Source organism: Corvus cornix, chromosome 3 (assembly GCF_000738735.6).
Source record: "Corvus cornix cornix isolate S_Up_H32 chromosome 3, ASM73873v5, whole genome shotgun sequence".
Classification (NCBI taxonomy): domain Eukaryota; kingdom Metazoa; phylum Chordata; class Aves; order Passeriformes; family Corvidae; genus Corvus; species Corvus cornix.
Genome location: NC_047056.1, coordinates 99,361,204 through 99,381,579, shown reverse-complemented (window position 1 = coordinate 99,381,579; position 20,376 = coordinate 99,361,204). Strand labels below are relative to the sequence as shown.

General features: G+C 40.9%; 1 protein-coding gene and 1 long non-coding RNA gene across 2 annotated transcripts; both read right to left on the bottom strand.

The window, feature by feature from the left end:
- Window positions 1-1,263: 1,263 nt before the first annotated feature.
- On the bottom strand, window positions 1,264-17,075 carry LOC109143748. The gene is made up of 4 exons (XR_002044096.3): window positions 17,033-17,075; window positions 15,351-15,450; window positions 4,557-4,642; window positions 1,264-3,127 (listed from the first exon to the last, which is right to left on the bottom strand). It is a non-coding gene; the product is annotated as an uncharacterized LOC109143748 (long non-coding RNA).
- An 818-nt stretch (window positions 17,076-17,893) lies between these two features.
- On the bottom strand, window positions 17,894-20,108 carry ID2 (inhibitor of DNA binding 2). The gene is made up of 3 exons (XM_010393339.4): window positions 19,656-20,108; window positions 19,385-19,449; window positions 17,894-18,699 (listed from the first exon to the last, which is right to left on the bottom strand). The coding sequence occupies exons 1-2, from the start codon at window positions 20,001-20,003 to the stop codon at window positions 19,393-19,395; spliced, it is 405 nt and encodes a 134-aa protein (XP_010391641.1). The 5' UTR covers window positions 20,004-20,108; the 3' UTR covers window positions 17,894-18,699; window positions 19,385-19,392.
- Between the last annotated feature and the right edge of the window lie 268 nt (window positions 20,109-20,376).

Here is a 20,376-nt window from a genome sequence, read left to right as displayed (position 1 = left end):
TGTCTAACTGAATCTTAAGAGCACAGTTTGGCTTGTCCTCCTGTTATGATGCCTGCATAAGTTTGCATGATAGGGTGAAAATAAATCGCTTCTGTAAGGAAAAAAATGGATGCAAGTAACATTCCAAGTTTTATGTGAGACTCCTGTGGCTATTTGCCAGCCTTTTCCAGGGTTGCAGTTTCTGAGGAAGTGAGAGAGGGAAATTCTTACATTTCACTTGTAAAATTTGCAACAAAATGATGGTCTGGTAAAATTCTTGAAGATCTGGAAAAAAGTTTACAGTTTGTGCCTGTCGTGGTCACTCTGGGATATCTGATCACCCTATGTGACTTTGCCCACACAGCAGAAGAGGTACGGGATGTTGGTAAGTTTTCAGTCCCTAACTTTCTTAAGTTTTCTTTTCAAATACTGTTAAATTTTTTGGTTTCTTCCCTTTTTTTTATTTATATAGTCTTTGGGAAATTTTCCTGAGACACACTTAGCAGGGGTTTATACAGAATGGTGAAAATAGGTGGTTTCTCTTGTGGTCTGAGGCTCAACTGTTCACTTCTGTCAATAGAATCCACAAAGCCTCTTTTTTACATGTGCAGCTCTCATGGGAAGTTTTCTGGTCCTCACTGTAAGAACATGGGAAGTTCTTCGTACAAGATAACACAAGCAGAGGAGCCACAGTTCAGCATGTTGCACCCTGTGGCCTTGATCATTTTGATCAGCTTTAAATCTGTTACAGATTTATTTAAGTTTCTAAACACATTACTAAGAAATTGCGAAAGAAAAGTAATACCTGAGTATTTGAGGTTCCATAAATGAAAGCTACAGTGGTGGTAAAATAAAAGTGTTCATACCAAGAAGTGAATTTTCAGACACACGAGAGAAAAACATTGTAGTAATTGGTGTGAGATAGAGACTGCTTTTGGGATTTTGGTCTTTTCTGTGCTGTATAGGAGGACAACTTACTGCAAAATTCCAGTTCCAGTTAAGCAGAGAAGACTGGAAAGACTGTACTAAGCTTACATGCTATTTTCTGGCAGCCTTATGCTTCGTATTGTCGAGATTTCAGTTATCTTTCTTAAGGCCCATTTCATGAGATTAAGGGCAGGGTGGGGAAAAACTTTACTTAGAATCTTTCTCCATGGGAATACAGAACAGTTTCATAAGATTGACATATTCTCACAGGTTTCTGAATTTTAACAAACAGAAGAAAAAAAAGAAGGGAAAATGGGTGCTCAAAAAATGTCATAGTATAAATAATATCACACCATGTTTCCAAACTTTGAATCTAACATATTTATTTTCATGTGTGGGTTTGATGTGATACGCTTAATATTTTGGTAAAGTTTTGGTTTAGAAATTTATGCCCTGTCTTCCATGAAGTAAGACTCAGAGCTACAGGGTTCTTAGCAATGTTTTTGCAGTCAGAAGTGATTGTAGTTCTTTAAGAAGACTGATACTGATAACACCAAATGTTTGGGCTTTAAAAAGCATTTACAGGTGGTGTTTCCCCCAAATTGTTGTGATGGTGACAGTGGATAAACTTCTAAAGGACATTCTATTGGCCAATTTCCTAGTCTGTCATATTTTGGGGTCACCTTCTTCCGAAGGGGAAGGAAAAAAAATCCCTGGGATATTGTAGAACAGAGTCTTTTGGAGGAAAGAAAAGACAGGTGAGAGATTGTGTGATATTTTATGTAGCAAAAGGTTATAACTGAGAGTGTTACAACCCACCCCCAGAAAGTGAGGGGTAACCCAGATTGTTGTTAATGGATCCCTTGGGGTAGCTTAGAGTGAAAGACGCTGAATGATTGGTGTTTGTAAATATATGTAGGGTTTATTGCAGAAAGTTTACTTGCAATGGAAAGCAGGTATGTAGCCATTTTGGTTCGTATTATCTATAGTAATATGACAATATACACTTAAAAATGTATAAGGAAGGGACAGGTGTAGAAAGTTCTCACTGCCAGGAGGTGTCCTTACAACACTTGGTTGTTGCAATTATGTCTGTTGGTCAAGGTGGTGGTTGAAGACCATCAGGTGGTGGGAGAAGTCACACAGAACCCGCTAAAACACAACATCTATTGAGTTTTTATCAACTCAGGTTCAAGTGGGAACGCCCAGGTACCTCTCCTGGGGTGGGGAGTTTCACACTGGATGATGATTGTGGATTAATGTTGTGGTTCACGAGACACTTCGGAAGCCTTTGGCACCTTCTAAGACGTTAGAGCTGTCTATTACGTCAGCCCAGTCCAGTCCATAGGGCCCATCGGCAGAGATGAAAACCTTCAGGCTGAGGGCGAATGTCCCAGTGCTTTCCCGGCAAGGCAGTTACCACAGCTGAGTTCACTTTAGTAAGGACAAATAGACAGCTCCCCGAGCCTCAGGGTTTGCCTCTTTCCTTATCTTGTTCAACACCACCTGTACACTGTAGGGGCTCGCCCTCTGCCCCTGGGCGGGTACTTTGCACATCGACAGCTTGCCCCTGAATGTTTGAGCTATCACCATTCCAGTCTCTCTCCAGGATCTCTTGTGGATACATTCTTCTCCCCAGAGCTGGGATGATTGGACAATAGCACCCCTTTATCTTATCTCAAGTGCCCGTCACTTCCCAACCTCCAGGCAGTAGGCATAGTCGGGGTGGGGTAGGCTGCGCTGGTTGCAGATGAACAGCTGCTGCTTTGCAGTTTGTTGCAAAGTCAAAGTGGGCAGAAGTCCTCTGATGATTTTTACAGTGCTTAAGCCATTAACCATTTCAGTCTCTCATAGAGAGTTGGTGTATATTTCTTTTAAAAATGAGATTCTAGCAACAGAGCATACTTTTTGTTGTGTGAATTCTTAGAGCTGCCATTACACAGCACAGTGTTCAGGGTTCTTTCATGTTTCAGGTCTGAGTACTGACATTGCATATCTTCGTTGCTTCTTACAGAAATAACCTGGATTGCAGAATTATCTTTGTGAGTAAACCAGAGTGTCTGTATATCATTACTGGAGTACAGTAAGTCTATTGTTTATGAAGGAGAAGGGGAGGAAAGGAATGCTAGTGGTCCATTATAAGATTTTTCTTTGTGTCCAGGATTTCTCATGGTAGAAAACAAAAGGAAAAGTTTGAATAGTTTGTATATGTCCCTGGAACCTAGAAATAAAAACAAAGGCATAAAATACTGACTGTGGGGAACAGTTAAACTAAAACGGAAATTTTGTGATGCCTTACTGCCTTGCCTCACTAATTAAACCACAGGGAAGCAATCAGCAGAGATTTAACTTTTTTGGTTTTGACTATTTCTTCTGAAATAATGTGATGGTTTGTGCATGGCTAAAAGCAATCCATATTCTTGAATATGTTTACATATTGCAGTACCGTCAAATCTCCCTCATTTGTTATAGTACTTTTGAGAGGCAGCAAAATTTTCCTAAGTTCATTTTGAACACCAAAAATCCTTTCCCACCTCAGAAGCAGTAGAATACAGGATTACATATGTTTTTTCAGAGGGTCCTGAGCTTTCATCTGCCAATCAAAACTGGACTTTTGATGAGAGACCACCTTTATTTTATGTTCATTTAAACAGTAAGAGCTCCTGAAATCTAAACTGAAGATTCCTATTAACTTTTTCTCATTACCCAGCTTTTTTTTTTTTTTTTTTAATCCTCTCTACATTCCCTATTTGACTATAAATTTTGCAGTCTGTTTATGGTCCTCTCCTTCTGGCAAAGCCTTAAGATTGTAGCTTTGAATGTCTTGGGCATGTCAGTCATTTGGCACTGGGTATGTATTTGCTTTCCCTTATTGTTGGACATGCTCCTGTCTTGTCTTGCCCCCACTCCCTGTGTTCTGTGCACAAGAACATTGTGTACCTGGAACTGTTTCAGTTCTGCCTCAACACCTGACTGGTAGTTGGGGCTTTGGTTGCTGACAGTGTGACTTACCTTCCCCAACTTTTTCATGATAACCTCAGAACTGCTGTACACTGCAATTTTTTTCCACTTCAGCAATGGCAGAAAATGCTGTTGTACTGCAGTGGTGGTGGTGTTTTTTGCTTGGATGAGGATTTTTAATTGGTGGGGGTTTTTACCCGAGGAAGGTTTTACAGCCTAGGTAGGATCTAAGTTATACAATAAATCTTTTTCTCATTTCTCTCCATCTTCTTCCTCAGGTCATAGAAAATTCACAGGATATACATATCCACAGTCCACAAAGCTGGTTTTAAAATACATTTTATCTGATATCTTTATTGCGGATGGTGTTATGGACACATCTGAAAGAAAGTGCACTAATTTATATCTGCAAATGGAAAAAACCTTCGAACTTTATTTAGTGGGGGGAAAATCTGCTTCTTTGTTTCCTTGCATCTATTCCTGGTAAATAATCAGGCAATGATTGCTCATAGGATAAGGACAGTTGTCGGCTCATCTGCATTCTAAGTAGTCTGTTTAGATCCTAGATGAACTTTATGGTTGCACTCAGGAAGAGTTAATTTTCCTCATGGTTCTCTAAGTTGGGTTTGATGATGCAGGTCTGAGTGGCACTGCAAATAGTGTTATATGCAGGACATTTTATCACTTACTTTCAAGTAATCTGAAGAATCTGGAAGTTTCTACGTTTGTTTTGAAGACTCAAGACTTGTCAACCTTTGGTGTTCAGGTATTTTTACTGTGAAAGATAAAAAGAAATCATTATTTTTTTCATTTTCTGTAAAAGACAAATCATCAAACCATAAGCCTACTTAACCTCAGGACATATTTACACCTTTGGAATATAAAGGAGGGTTTAGAGGTTTTGTTGTTCCAAGATGCCTTCTGGTCTTAATTTTCAACATCATCTTTTCAGTAGCTTCTTTCAAGGTGTGACGAGGAACCATGAATAATTTCCTCTGTTTTCACCATCTGTGCTACCTTCTGCCTCTCTTCCATCTGATGACAGACTAGCTCAGCTTCATCAGATCTTTTTATATGCTAATATGAATCGGAGTCTTTAGTTTTGCCGTCCACGGCTACGATGTTCAGTAATTTTTATTTTTTATTTTTTATCCTCACATCAGATTTCAGATCTCCTTGTACAGTAATTTCTTTAAGCACCTGGTGGTACTTTGCAAAACTGAGATCCATAGAAATAATTTATCTGCATAGACACTTTACTCTCAAGCAAAAAGTACAATGGTGATTCATCCTAGACTTGCAAGAGAAGGCATTTATGCTTAAAATTCAAATTCAGGAAAGTAGTCGCACTTCTGTAATTTTCCAGTATAGGAAGGGGACAGTTATTTTATTCTCGTCCTTGAAATTATTTGGACTTTCATAAAAAAATGTTACTTTTGTTTGGACTAGTCTTATAGCAGAGACCTGCCAGTGCTCATCTGAGATGGACCATGACTCTTTTGCTTGAGTAAATGGCTTCTAAAACATAAGATCAGTTGGTTCAGGTTCTATCAACTACTTCATGGTTCTTCCATTTTTTTAAAACTTTTTTTTTTTTTTTTAATTTCAGAGACAGTAGACAAAAAAAAAAAGAAAATTTAAATATATTTAACAATTATAGAAATAACCTATATTTAAATAGCCCCTGGAGTTCAGGGGAGGGCAGAAACCTATCAGAGTTTTTTCTCTTCAGGAATCTTTTCAGGCTGTGAAAAGTTGGACAGAGTACTTAGACACTCATCCTCCTACTATGATGAGCTCCCTTCTAGTCTTTCTGGAAAAGTAACCTTAGGTTTGTTTGTTTGTTTGTTTGTTTTTAATATCTGTCAATAACAAATCTCAAAAAACATCTCTATCCAGTCTCTGATCTGCTGAAGAATTCTTTACCTATTCTAGTCCATTCAACCTTCCTATTTCAATGTGAATACTGGGTGTCTGTCAGGGTTAGGGTGCTGATGTTCCCATGCTATGGGAGAGATCCTTATCAAGAGCATGAAGGGCTCTATGAGAGAATGCTCTGAAACGCCTTCTGTTTCTGCTCTCTTGGCTGAGTGTCCAGACTTTGGACTTTCTGATGGAGCTAAAGCTCAACCATCCCATTTTCTGCTCCACGTTCACTTGGCAGCGTTGCCTTGGTGCGCCAGCCACACACATTCAGTGTTCTTAAGGGTTCTCTAGGTTGAATTAAATTGTTTCCTGTGTGGAAGACCAACGGGAGCAAAGCAGGTAATGATCAGGACTAGGACTGCAGGACAGAACCTCAGTGGAATTTACAGCATTGCCGTTCATGATCATGTCTCTTCAGATTGTAACATTGGGAGAGCAGGTGAAATCCACGCTTAGGAATGTCCCTGCCACTGTCACTTTTTTGGATAAAGCATCCATGAAGTCCTATAGCTTTCCCTCTGCCCAAGCAATTCTGTTTTAACTAGGGAATGTAATTTTATGTAGCCTCCCATACCTAGGCCATTCTTTCATTACCAGGATGATAAGAGGGGGTTACTTTGTCTTCACAGAATCAAGTCCAGGACCATGTTAGTAGCAAAGCAACACTATCTGTAAAGGCTGCTAAACAGGATGATGATTTATGATGTGTATATGGTGGAATCTGCCCAGAGTGGTGCAATTCATCAGAACTCTGGCAACCCTTGAGAGTCCCCACTGTAGTTGTGAAGCTCTTCTCTGCTCAGAGCAGAGCCAACAGGCTTTGAGCTGATATTCAGCAAGAGTTGTGGCATCACACAGGAATCTGGGGGTTGCTGCTGAGCTCCTAAGATTGATCTGTCAGTCTTAGAATGAGGACTGTGACACCTCTTTCCAGGTCACTGAGAGTAATGCACGGAGATGTTTAAATATACATTTAAAAATGGAGAAAAAAAGTATTCATAGGTTGTACCCAAGGGCAAGTCTTTCTGAGAACCCTGGAGTTCTGTAGCGGAGCCAGGACTGAGATGACACAGCACCTGTATCTGAAGTATGTGTGAGGATGTGGTGTGAACACATGCCGTGGGTAGTGCAAAGGTTGAAAATTCCTAGCTGCCTGGGAACATGTGCAATTACAATATAAATATGTAAATGAACAACACTTCTAAGAAAGTAAATCACTGCTGAAGAAGAGAGATTTCAGGAAAAAAATAACCGAGGGTAGTCATTAAAATCTTCCAAGTTGATGCTATGTAGCACCGAAATGTATTCAATTCAGATATCTTAGAATTATTTGGATTTCAAAATTCTGAAGAAAATATCTTCAAAATTCATTCATGTTTAGCTATCATAAGATCTTCTTTGTAATGCTTTCTGGAAAGAAACAGGCAGAAACAGAAAAAATCCAAGATAAATTTGACTCCATATAACTGGCTTGTATATTTTTCTTCTCTCCAATTATCTTAGGAAGCTAAATTATGCAGGGGAGTTCTGCCATACTAAGAAATCAATAATTATTAAAGAAAGAAAACTACTGACATCAGAAATGGGAGGTTCTGAATACTTAGACCTGTCCAGCATACCAATAGTTTTTTGTCCAGATAGCACCTTAAGAATACTTATTTTTCTTTCAGTGACTGCCTCAAATCAGTATGGCCAAGGTGTGCTTCCTGTGGAAATTCTGGATCCAATCAAAACAATCTATAACCATGATCAATTTTCTTGGAGAAACAGAGAGACAGCAGTATCGTGGAAATACAGCTACTAGAAGATAGGAGAGGACTACCTGGAACCATATTCAAGGCAAAAAGGGAGGGCCTGGGGAATTACCTTTACTTTGACATCTGGAAGAACTTAATTTATCAAGCTTTTGTTATTTATCAGGTGTTTAAAGTTCAAGTTTGAAAGTTAATCTTAAGTTTTCAGGGATGACCCCTTATCAAATTGCTCCAATTTCCTCCTTTGTCTGAGTAACCAGCCTGCAGAAGATGGATACAGCATATGTGATATGTTTGACTGCAGTAAGACTTTTATCATCGAAGCTTAAGCAAATCATGCAATGGAGTGAAAGCAGACTGCTGGAAAAGGTAAACCTGCCAGTGATCATCAGTTATGTCAGAGTAGGGTCACACAGGGGTCTGTTTGGTCCATTCTTGTTCAGTACCTCAATAAGCAACCTTATTGGTAGAATCTCAGAGTTCGCTATTGTCTGATCATGCCTTATCTCAAAGGACAGAATTATTGATACACAGAAGATTGTAAATTAACATGATGCCACTCAGTAAAGGCAAGTATAAAATATTGCACTTACAAAAGTGAAATCAAATCCACAAATATAAAATTGATTTTAAGCCACTGAAATACTGCAGAGGGCAATGGGGTTTTGGTGTGGCTACTAAACCAGTAGTAAGCTAAGAAGGTAAGTGATACTGTGGAAATGAGAGGGAAGAAAGGAAATGTCTGATGGGTGAATAAATAGGAGTGTTATCCAGTCCAGGAGAGGTATGTCCTGCTGCTGAAGGTCTACTGTGTCCAGACCTGAGCAAGTTTAATAAGCAATGGAGGAGAATGGCAAGAACATATAGAAAATATGACTTTACAGGTATGTAATTTTGAAAGAGTTGGATTCAGAGGAAGGTTGAATGGACATGATTTCTTCACGTGTAAAATACCGTTACAGAAAGATTATAAGCTACATCAGTGGAGCACAAAGTAATCAGCTTCTAATTTATGGTGGAAACCCCTCCCCAGTATTCTGAAAATAAAAGCTTTCTACTAAAGCAGTATCAGTGATGCTAAGTTGTGGAATTTCATTCTCTGGGAGGGTTTGAGAGTAATGTAAGTGAATGAATCATAAGATGACATAAGATCCTTCCACTCTGGTTTGCACTTTTGGGTTTTACTTTGCAAAATGCACAGAAATTTGTTTCAAACATCAGCCGTCACTGTGTTCAGCACTGATGAGGCTCCCAAAAGAAAAACAGCATGTGCCAAACTGTGTGTGTTTCTGGGAAATTCACTGATGGAGTAGGCCTCGATGTAAATACCCGTGAAAGAGAAAAATAGCCAAATTCCCCTTGGAGCAGGTCCATGAATAGAAGTTCAAATGCAGAAGGTCCCACTTTGCATTGCCTGGCTCTTTCTATTTCAAAGCTGGTTGGAGGCAAAGATAACAATAACCCCAGACTGTTCCAGTTATATGGGATACAGTAGCTCTTAATTCAAATGGAGAAGCAAAGCAGTATATTTTGCATATCAGATTAATAGCTCCTTGTTCTTGCCCTTGATGGTCAGACTTCCAGTCACAAGTATGACTCTTGTGTTTTGCACAGTGACCTCATACCCAGCCTATTACCATGTTGGGTGTTTGCATTCATGTTACAATGTTATTAACATTGATAGTTAAATGTATGGATCTTGGAAGAATTCAAGTACTTGACATAAAATCATGTTACCTGATCTGCATTCAGGCCAAAGAAACTGCTTTTACTTCACACAGGGATCTGTGGCTGCCCAGTGTTTATGCTTTCTCCCTGGCTCTTTTTTACTTAGTGATATAAACAAAACTGGGACCTGAACCTACGTTAATGCTTCCACCAGGATAAGGACCATTCTTTGGCCTATTGCAATGGAATCTCTCCTGCTGATATTGATTCTGATACTCTATAAAACATAATGCTGCTCTAGGAGGGCTTCTGGGCCATGTAACTCCCAAGTCATGACTGGCAATTGTTTGAGTGTGTGGCAGGTACAATTTCACATGATAAGTGACCAATTTTAATGCCCAAGATGCTCCCATTGATAGTATTACAAAGGTAGCCCAGTATGAGACATGCTAGTTCATGAGAATTCCTGAGAGGGAGAATGAAATTTCCCATTTTTACACATGGATAGAAACACTAAGGAGTGAAATGACTTGCAGAGGTCGCATACAAAGTCTGTGGGAAATTTGGGCTAAGAACTACATCTTATAGCTCCCAGTTCAAAGTCTTAACCACAAGATCGTATTTCCCCCCACATCAGTGAAGCCCTGTTTCATCACCTTTAACAGCTGATAAATTACTGGTTTGAGCTGCTTAAATGCCAGAACTTTGAAGGGAAAGGTAAGAAGATTTTGTGGCTTTTAAGTGTTTTCATGGACACCTTAAATCATTCACCAACTGTATACGAATCAAATGAAATGAACTTTCTTTCCTGACTTGTAATTAAGTGCTTAAGAAAGCTGTGGAAGTCATCAGTTGATGAAAAAAATTAAAAATGCATTTCAGCAATAGTTCAGAGACTAAGAAGAGATAGTAAACTAATACTTTTAAGACTTGAAATTGATTACATTTATAAGCTTTTTTTTTTCTCTCTAGGAAACAGAAGAATGTCTATAAACATTTCTTCAATAAAATACTCAGTTGCTTAGAGGCATCTCTGAAAGTCTTTTTGCAAGTGTGCTTTGAGACCTTTTTCTGTGATGATTACATCAAATTGCTGCTCTGTTACCTTACATTTACCTTTAGGTCCCATGTTTCAATGTGACACTGTCTCCAAGATAGGGACAGATATCCAGTAATTGATTATGTCATGTAATAGTTCCAAGTATACTTTCACTGAAGCCTTTAGGCATTTGGTTTTGGGTATGTCTATGCTGCAGTCTGCTACCTTTAGGTCAGCTCATGCAGATGATGAGGATGACTGAAAAAGCTGTTTAAAGCATTGTGAGCAGTCAGGTTGCAAAGATTTAGGTGTCAGTACAGCCTTATGTATCTTCCATGGCTGTCTCCTACACTGAAGTCTGTACTGGACAATCTTCTTTGGTGCTGGTACCCAACTTGAGAGAATGAAAGTTTGCTTAGGTCTTGCTCACATACTGCAATCATGCTTCCCACTTGTACTACAGAGGTATTTTTCAGGATTGGAAAAATGCTGGATCTTCACATCCGCTCTCTCTAACCTTTGAGTTACTGCATGAATTAATGCCCTCAAAAATAGCACTTACAGAGCTGTTTTTCCTTTGTAAGCCTGAAACTTGTATATCAAAAGAACCTGTTGTTATTGTTGCTTAGTGAATGACTTTCACTAGAAAATCTGATTAATAGAGAAATTTAAATCACAGAACTCTCAGTTTTAGCGTCAGTCCTCCTTTTCTCTGTCATTTACTGAACTCTGCTCACCATGTCTATTATTTTTGACATAGTCATAATCCTTTTTATCCTTTGCTGCATATAGTTCTGAAGGAGAAAACCCCACTTTTTATTCCTAATGTAAACAATATAAAAAAATTTTCCTCATTACATATTTGTTTACACATTTATTGCTGACCACCTGAAATCATATGTGAGGTTATGCATGTTATAAATGCACAGAATTTAATCAGAAATAACTCTAATAAACCCCAACATGGAATCGAAAAAAAAAAGTTCTCAAAGTTGACCTACTTTTTTGTTCTCCCTGCTTTAAGTGAATTACATGCTTCCTATGATAATATCTTGTTGTTACTGTATGCATGGCAGGAATTGTGTTACTGAAGGTGATTCATTCATAATTTTCCTAGCAACTGAACCTGCAAATGGAAGCCTTAAAGAAATACTTTTACAGCTAATTATGTTATTTTTCCCTAGAAAATGTTAAATTTAGTCTGTTATGAGAGGTATAGTTATCAAAGGCTAAAATCCTAGTTTATTTTCCATAGGTTATGCAGTGTGCATAATCTCTAAAATGGAAAAAAAAATCATTTATATTCCGATTGAGGCGCAAGGCCAGCTGGAACTAGCATTTTATGTTTGTAAATACTGTGGAATTAGAAGAGGGATTTTTATCTCTTTCTTAAAACTCTTCAGAGAGGCTGAAGAATAAATCTGTCCACCCCCTTCACGAGACAAGTAAGTTTTACATACTTTTATTCTAATAGCTCTGCTTTTTTCTTGTAGAATTTGTGACTGCATTCACTTTCTACATTGCAAATATACTTTCTTCTGTTCTGCCTCTTTCTTACATGGACACTTCTTTTTTACCTCATTCATTGTGTTTTCCATGTTTTCATTACCTGTGATTCTTTGCGTAAAACCTACTTTTCTTCCCTTTCCCTGGCGGAATAATTGTCTTCAGAATTTTCTTGTATGTGTGTGTACATTACATCACTTACTCTTTTTTTCCTGCATATCCCTCTTGTCTCATTCTTCCACTTGTAGTCACACTTCCATTTTTTTGTGGCAGGGTGTTGTCACTTCATACTTCTCAGTGGAAGACCAATAAATCTGAAAGTACCTGCTTTGTTTTCTCACTTTGATGCCTGGCTTCTGAGTTTCTTCTTCTATTTGAAAAATTTTGGTTATTTTTAGGCTCATAACTAACAAATCTGCTTCCTTCCAGGACTGCCATAGTCCAGGAAGTTTCTGCCTTGGATATCTCTCCAGAAGTGTGTCCTTTCCCCTTACAAGTACTGTTCAGCCACATTCCTTTTATCTTTTTTGAAAATACTGCTTGCCTCAAAGCCCTGTAAAATAGTAATAAAAGTAATAGTAAGTATTCAAAACTGTCAAAAAACATGAACTATGAGTTTATAGATTTGGCATGTGATTTACTCAGCCTTCTAACTGTTGTATCTTCTGAAGAGTACTAATGGGAGATTTACTTAATGCATTTGACACAAACTTTTTTAACTCAAAGAAGCAAACCCCTAGCAGTGGCACAGAGTTCTCATATACTTATGAGGAGAAATACAAAAGCACTAGGAAGATACTTTTCCAAGAAGTTGTGAATTGTAGCTATGTAGCTTGACCAGTCTTTCTGAAATAGCCTGCCCATCACTTTATTCCTGTATATTAACTCATGTAGACACTGAATCTGAAATTTAAAAAATACTTACATGTTCATGTTCTTGGTCCAGTTTTTGTTAGTTTGGTTTTTTGTTTGTTTATTTTTTGTTTTGTTTACTCTTGTTCTTGGAACAAGTCTCTTCTACCCTTAATGAATGGAAAATAAGAATTTCTTGTAGTTGATCTCCTGCATAATGATGTCCATGAGAAACAGTTCCTCCCAGTTCCCCTGAAGTCTGTGTGTCTTTCTGATGTTGTGTGAGACTGTCTTTTGTAGAGGCATTAATATGTTACAGCTGGGTGTGAAGCTAGTGGTCTGAACAAGGCAGAAATCTCAGCGCCAGCAGCAGCATCTGTCGTTGAGCACCAGTTCTTCTCTATTCTCTGATCTCTAAAGTGGTTTACAGTAGACTGTTATCACATTCCTTCTTTTCAAGTACTACACAGATCTCTAAAAGGTCACAAAAAGCTTGTGGATGGGCAATGAGGTTTACAGAAAATATGGCTGAAGGACGCTATTAGAGGTTTTCTAATATACCAGATTTCCCTGGGGTGCTGGTATCAGACATAGCCAACCCAGCTCAGTTCTGTGGGGTGCCCGAGTGAGATGGTCCGTCTGGGATGGAGGTTGGGCTCTCTACTCCAGGTGAAAGAAACTTGCATAAGACTGAAAACACAACTGAAACTTCAACCTCATTGTTTTTTTAAGGCCAGACATGCTACTTTGATCTTTTCCAGTCTAATATGCAGGAGATACTTAGTCTTATGTTACCTCTGTCCTCCCTTTTTCTTCCTCTCTCTCCCCCTTTGCCTCTCTCTCCCCCTTCAGAGCACTGCATCTCTTCTCAGGACAAGAGAAAAATAAGATGACAGGTGTCACTCCAGCAGGATATGCAAGTTCCGTATTGACAAACAGTGCATCAAAGTGAACCTCCATGCCAAAAAGATGAGAAAAGCTGTTCTAGGAGAATATGAGATGCTGAGAGTACATGGAGGAAGTACCACCCAAAGCTGATCTTGCACTCTTCCTTAAGTATCAGATACTGCAGCTGTTAGCAAGAGGTAGGCTCCAGTGAGGCAAATCTGCTGGTCCTCTGTCTGCTCAGATGCAAGATGGTAAGTATCCAAATAATTTGTTCTCTTCCAAATGAAAGAGAAATTCAGCAGGTTTACAGTCCAGTTCTTAAGAAGAGAAGGAAAAAAAACCCCCACAAGCAACTCTGTGTGAGCTTTTGAAGTTCTGCCATCAGTAGTAAAACTTAAGAGCTGTTTCAGGCAGTTAGTTTTAAGGAGAAATACCTGATCTATTCACAAAACTCTGAGTTGCAGACAGGGTGTAATTTGTGGTGATATTTACTAGAAATTATAAAAACTTACTCTTTTTGGCAAGTAATGCAGTTAGTTTGTTTCAAATCTGGATAGGCCTTGTATCTTCACATAATGTCATTTTATCTATCCATTCATTGTGTTCTTGTGAAATAGCAAGTAAAGTGCTGTCTTCTAGGGCAGCTAACAGCAGTAAGTCCACTGCAGCACTTCCTGTGCAGTTCATTTTTCTCAGTTTGGCCCTAATTATAGTTCTTGCCCAGTGCAGTGACTACCCTTTAAAATTTTTTTTAAAGACAAGCAATCAACTGAAATATAAATTCCTCTCAGTTACCACGAGTGACTCCAAAAGTAATTGCATTTGTTTGTTTCGTCCTTTGTTTAATCCTTCAATTTACTTTAGCTAGTGGCTCACACAACCAGTGGCTGTTGCAATATCAGTTTTGATTTATTGAAATAGTGTTTGCATTTGGCTCCTGCACTTTAGAATTATGATAACTTAATAGCTGTTCTAGAGAGGAATATGGTAATGTGGGTAAAACAAATTTGATTTCAAAGATCCAACATTTTCATTTATCTGTAGAATTGGAAAATATTGATCCCTTTGCAAAACAGTAGTTTTAAAGAGTACATTTGTGAAAACCTTTTTCTGAACAAATTCAATGCCAGTGTTTTCTTTTGCCATGCAACAGTTGCATTCTGCTATCCCTCTTCTTTACAGCTTCCAGTAAAAGCTGTGTAAATCATTTATTGTAAGTAAGCAGGGGCAGTGGTAAAAACAGGAAAAGATGCTTACTCACAGCTAATTCTCATTAGCAAATTATAATTGTATCTATTTCCCATATTGCATAAATTGATCCAGACTGCAAAGTGTTGTATAGAAGAATCCTTAACACGCACTGGACTGTTTAGAGAACAGTCTAGTTTCTTTCCAGAGTCAGATACAAATTAGTGCTGTCAAATGGTGCTTTTCCCATTGCGGTACGGGCAAAGTATTTGGTATTTCAAAGCAGATTTCTCTATAGGGTTTTACAAAAGTATCACTTCTTGGGAATGAAGTTCGCAGCTTAGCAGAGCTGAATTCGCCAAAGCGCCGTTTCCCCGGAGCGCGCAGAGAAGGCGGCGCTGGGAGCGCGGTGCCGTGCGCGGCCGGCCCGGAGGGTGGCACTGGCCCTCCACGCACCGCCCGCCGCCCAGCCCGTGCCGGGGGACGCGGCCCGAAGGTGCGTCCTGCCCGTGCTCCGAGGCAGCGCTCTCGGTCATGTTTTTGTCAAAATATTGGCACTGGCTCTGCAAGTGGCTCCCGAATGGTTTCGGTGCGATAGACACAATGGTGTTTGCCCGGGGGTGAGTAAACAATCCCCAGCCTGCTCTCTGCGTTTCCCTTACCTGGAGATGGGCTGGAGGGATTCCTTCCGCTTGTGGGTGTGAGCCCGTCGATTTCTGACTGGGATAAGATTGGGAGCAGGGCCATGTGTTATGAAGGGCGCTGCACAAGAAAAGCCAGGTTTGGAAACCTCTCTTCTAGACGAGACAATCCTCTTGTATCTCTGTTTCCCCCCACCCCCATGTGGAAGTGTCTATAGGTGTATTTGCGACTTTCATGCATAGCCTACTCAAAAACATATTGCAGAGTTTAAATATGATTGTCACCAAAAGTATTTTGCTATCACATAGTTGACTGCAGCTCCTCTTGATCTGTTGTGTTCAGCTACACATTAACAGGACTATGGACAACAGCTGTGTATAGAGACAGTAAACAGGCCAGGGAAAGTGGTGAAAATGTCACACATTTTTCTGATGTGTTCTAGGGGGACGATGACAATCGTATAGAATAAAAAAAGTCCCACATCTTCAAGGAAACCTAAAGAATTAATGTTAAGGCTTTGGGCTCTCAGCTTTGACCTTGCTGTTTATCTCTGAATGACAAAATCTTAAGAACAAAACCAAAGAGTGAATCTCTAAGGGAGGACCTAGCTTAAGCCCCTAGTTCTGATTGTAGAATTGCATTGTCAAGTCGAGGAATTAGTTAATTCTGAAAGAGGAAATTTTTTTCCTTTCTTAATTTACATTTTTAAAAACATGTTTGTTTGTTTTCCTGCTCAGCTCCCCACGCCTTGTAAATTGTGAATTTCTCTTTTGGCTATGCATGATAAGAAAATGGGTTTCATTCTACAAGTGTGTTAATCATCCCGTAGCTTAAAAATATTGCAGTGTAAATGCCTTAGTTCCTAAAGGGGTTGATCTTAAAATAATTACAGTGATCTGACCGTTGCAGCTCTTTAATTTTATAAAATGAACTGTGGGTTTAAAGTGACTTACTGTTGTCTCACCCTAAAATGAGCAGCAGGGTGAAAAATTAGTTTTGACAATGAAATTTGGTGGCGATTGCATTGGATTGTTACTGGCTTGGAACTACAAACATCTCAATACTCTGATTACAACCCCGACTGTGCTGCTATTAAGAGTTGGGTAAAATATACAGGAAAAAGAGTATTTTAGGGACTGAGGCGTGCCGATTTGCGGCAATGAAGTATTTCACTACTGGGCTGTCAGGGTTAAACGTTGATTGCACGAAGCTGGAACGAGCCCTGCGCTCCGGGCGCTGAGACAGTAGCGAGGTTTGGCCACAGGAGGCACAGCCGGTGTGCGCTGCACGGAGCTTTCCCTAATCCCTGCGGGGCTGGGCATGGGGCGATGCAAGATCAGCTCTGGGCCGTGTCCTTCTCTCCCCACCCCCCCCGGCCCGTCCCAGCTTTTGCTAACCCTTCTTGTCTTCTGATTGCATTGATCCTCTGAGAGGGCGCGCTTCTGCTTGGGCAGGGCAGCGTCAGTATTAAGAGATCAGAGCTGGCTTTCTCCCAGCCTACGTGAATGGATTTGGTGTCAAGGGCAAGGAAAGGCAGCTGCTGCTGCCCCAGAGCACCACCCACCCACCTGTTCGCTGGGGAAAGTGTTACTGGCCCCAGGTGAGGCTCCTGCCTTTCACACTAAGAGTCCCCAGAGCCCAGAAACCCTAAACACGCTCCCTCAGGCCCAAAGCGCAGTGCCTGACAGAGAGCTGTACTTACCCCAAGCAGCAGGGAAGTTTCTTTCGTTCAGATTACAAGTGACTCTCTTTAATTCCTATGTAGGACCCACAATTTAACTTCCCATTTCGGGGAAGTTTATGCGTGTGCTTAAATTAGAATGTCATCTGATAAGGCACAGTTCCCACATCCACTGTCTTATGACAACTAAACATATTTAATGAACAGTGAGTCCATAGGGTACAGTAAGTGTCCCTGGAATAATAAGGGATATTGCATCGCTTCTGAGGGCAAAAGAGAAAGAATAAACCATTTCTGGCTTTCAGGAATTTAGACTCCTATTTCAAACTTAAATTAATTCTTATGGAGAGAGTCCCTGTAGGAGCAGCCAAAGTTTAATCAGTAACACAACAGTGATTTAGCTCAATTCTCAGTATCTTAGTCATATGGAGAAGCTGCTGCAACTGATTAGAAAGCTCATTTCATTGAAATATTGCATGGAAGCATGAAAATTCCAGTGAGGAAAGGCAACAGTCACTTCATCATTCTAGATCCCATGTTAACGCATCACCAACTCTCACATTCAAAGCCTTTTTGGAGTTGGGGGACTAATAACCACCCACAACCCTTAATTCTGAGTGATTATTTTAAGCACAAATTAACAGATCTGGGCCATTACTACCCCGAATTGAATCATTCAGAGGGGTGGGAGGGAATAAAAAAGGCAGTGCTCCATGGGAATGCCTCAGGATTAACTGCTTTTGTACATTTCCAAGCACTTTTGTCAATAGCATCCCCTGTGTAATAAATTCCTTTTCTAGTTCCTTTCACACTGTTTACAGGCAGAGCACTTAGAAGTTTGCAATATACACTCAAATAAGATTTTCCAAGTTACAAGAATTATTCACTTCAGGTAATTTTATTCTTTATAGTCTCTACATATTTGAATTTTTACTTGATGAATTCGTAACAGAATGTATAAGTATTAAAAAAACAAACAACAAAACCACAACACAAATCAAAGCCAGCAAACAATTGGTCCCCAAAGAATAAAGCAAGCAATCAGTTCAATAAACACACTTGATTTATTTTGTATAAAAAGGGTTAAGTTTACAACTAAACTTTTATAAAAAGTTTAGCATGATTAGGTACATCATTACACTTTTTGCAGAAATGTATATTTCTGCCACTATACAAGAAAACTCTAATTAAAGAGTTCACAAGGTTTCACTCATATATATATTTATATATAAATATATACACAGCATTCAGTCCTAGGTTTGTGTCAAAAAGGTAATTTCTGACCACAGACTTTCCTAAAAAACTGAACACTGGATCCTTCTGGTACTCACGCTCCACCTTTGGAAAAAAAGGCAAAGTCTGCTTTAAAATGGGCAACTCCTTGTGAGATTTTTGTTTCGCTCCCCACGTTGGGAATAGTATATAAAGGAAGCCTTCCAACTAGGGAAAGGGTATTTAAGAGTCTCTTCATAAATAACTAGGTTCAGTCCAAGTTGAAAAATGGGGTGGGGAATAAAGATCAATCTTGATTTTTTCTTCTTTATTAATTTTAAAGGTCCTTTTACTTGAACGTGGATTTCCCCCTCCAGATATACAGCTGAAAAATAAATTCAGCACCTCAAAAAAAAAAAAAATCCTGTAGACATTTTCTTGTGCAAAAAAAAAAAAAAGTCTCATCAGTGGAACACCTGCAAGAGATTGAAAAGAAGCATATTTAGGAGAATGCTAACAGGGCAGAGATCCGGACAGACTGGCGCCAGAGAGGAAGCCACAGTTTGAACATTTAACCAAACACTCAGAGATTGGGCAAACCCTGGCGTCCAGATGCAACACATACACGCTCACACACTCGGTCTCAAGAGCACAAATTGAACATAAAAATAACATACACTCCAGGGAAAGGCTAGAAAGAGGATTCTCAGTCCAATCTTTATTTAGATCTCTGTAAACGCAATGTTCAGAGGCGCCAGCCTGCCTCTTAGAGCAATTATTTGATTAAAAGCAGTCACTTATTTAACTGATAGCGCAGACAATCCCACATCACAGAATTCAAGGAATTGTGCCAAGATTCCCAACTTAATCAGTCACTTTGGCCCAGGAAGTTAAGACTCCAAGAACAGATAAGAATTTGCATTAAGCAGCGAGCAGGATCAGAGCAGCCTGTGCTGCTGGGTGAACCTCAGCAACACACACACACACACACACACACACTTAGGACCTCAAGACTCAGTTATTAGTCTCATTTCTTACTGATTACAAAGGCATCTCCTAATCAACTTTTAGGACCTATTTTTAGCACTTGCCATCACGCCTCCCATTCCCTGGGGAGGCAGTTTTTACCCGAAGTTTAGGAATAAGGCGCACAGCACTCACCGTTAGATTTAGCCACAAAGTGCTTTGCTTTCGCTTGACATGAGCTCTGAGGGGAACTCGGACGCCTGCGAGAGAACAAGAGCAGGGTAAGGGCGAGGTGGCCGAGCACTCAGGGAGGCGGGATCGGATTGTCCCGGTCCAGCCCCGCCGCGGGAGAGGGAGCGCGCCGCGGGTGCTGTCACCTCGCCACCAGCGCTGGGGACACGGCTAACGCCACCCGAGCTCCCCGAGCCAGGTCAGCGGCGAGCCGGGGCGCGGGGGAGGCACCTACCTGTAGCGAGAGGATGCTGATGTCTGTGTTGAGGGTGGTCAGAGGAGTTCTGGAGGAAGGGTTCTGCCCGGGTCTCTGGTGGTGCAGGCTGACGATGCTGGGGTGCGAGTCCAAGGCGATCTGCAGGTCCAGGATGTAGTCGATGACGTGCTGCAAGATTTCCATCTTGCTCACTTTCTTGTTCTGCGGGATGCTGGGCACCAGCTCCTTCAGCTTGGAGTAGCAGTCGTTCATGTTGTACAGCAGGCTCATGGGGTCATCCACGGGGGTCTTGCTCCGAGAGATGCCCAGGTTGTGCTCCGAGAGGCCGGTTTTCCTGACGGACCGCACAGGGCTGAAGGCTTTCATGCTGCCAGGCGGGCAGAAAGCGCGATTCCGGGGGGCGGACGGGCTGAAGCCTGCGGAGCGCTGCGGTGCCGCTCTGGCGCTGCCGGAGCTCGCACTGAGGGCCGGCGTTGCGCGGCCGCTCTTATATGGCGGCCGCTGCCGGGCCCGGCCCGCGCTCGCTGCCATTGGCGATCGCTCGCACGTCCATCACCGCGGGGCGCCCTCACTGGTGGGGCCTTCCGCCCGGGCAGCCAATAGAGACGGGGGGCGTGGCCGCGCGCACAGCTGAGGGAGTAAATAGTGCGCGGGGCTGCGCGGGCCCGCGCGGGGCCTGGGGCGGCAGTGGCGCGCTCCCGCCCGGCCCTCAGGCATCCCTCTGTCCCCCCCCTGCCCC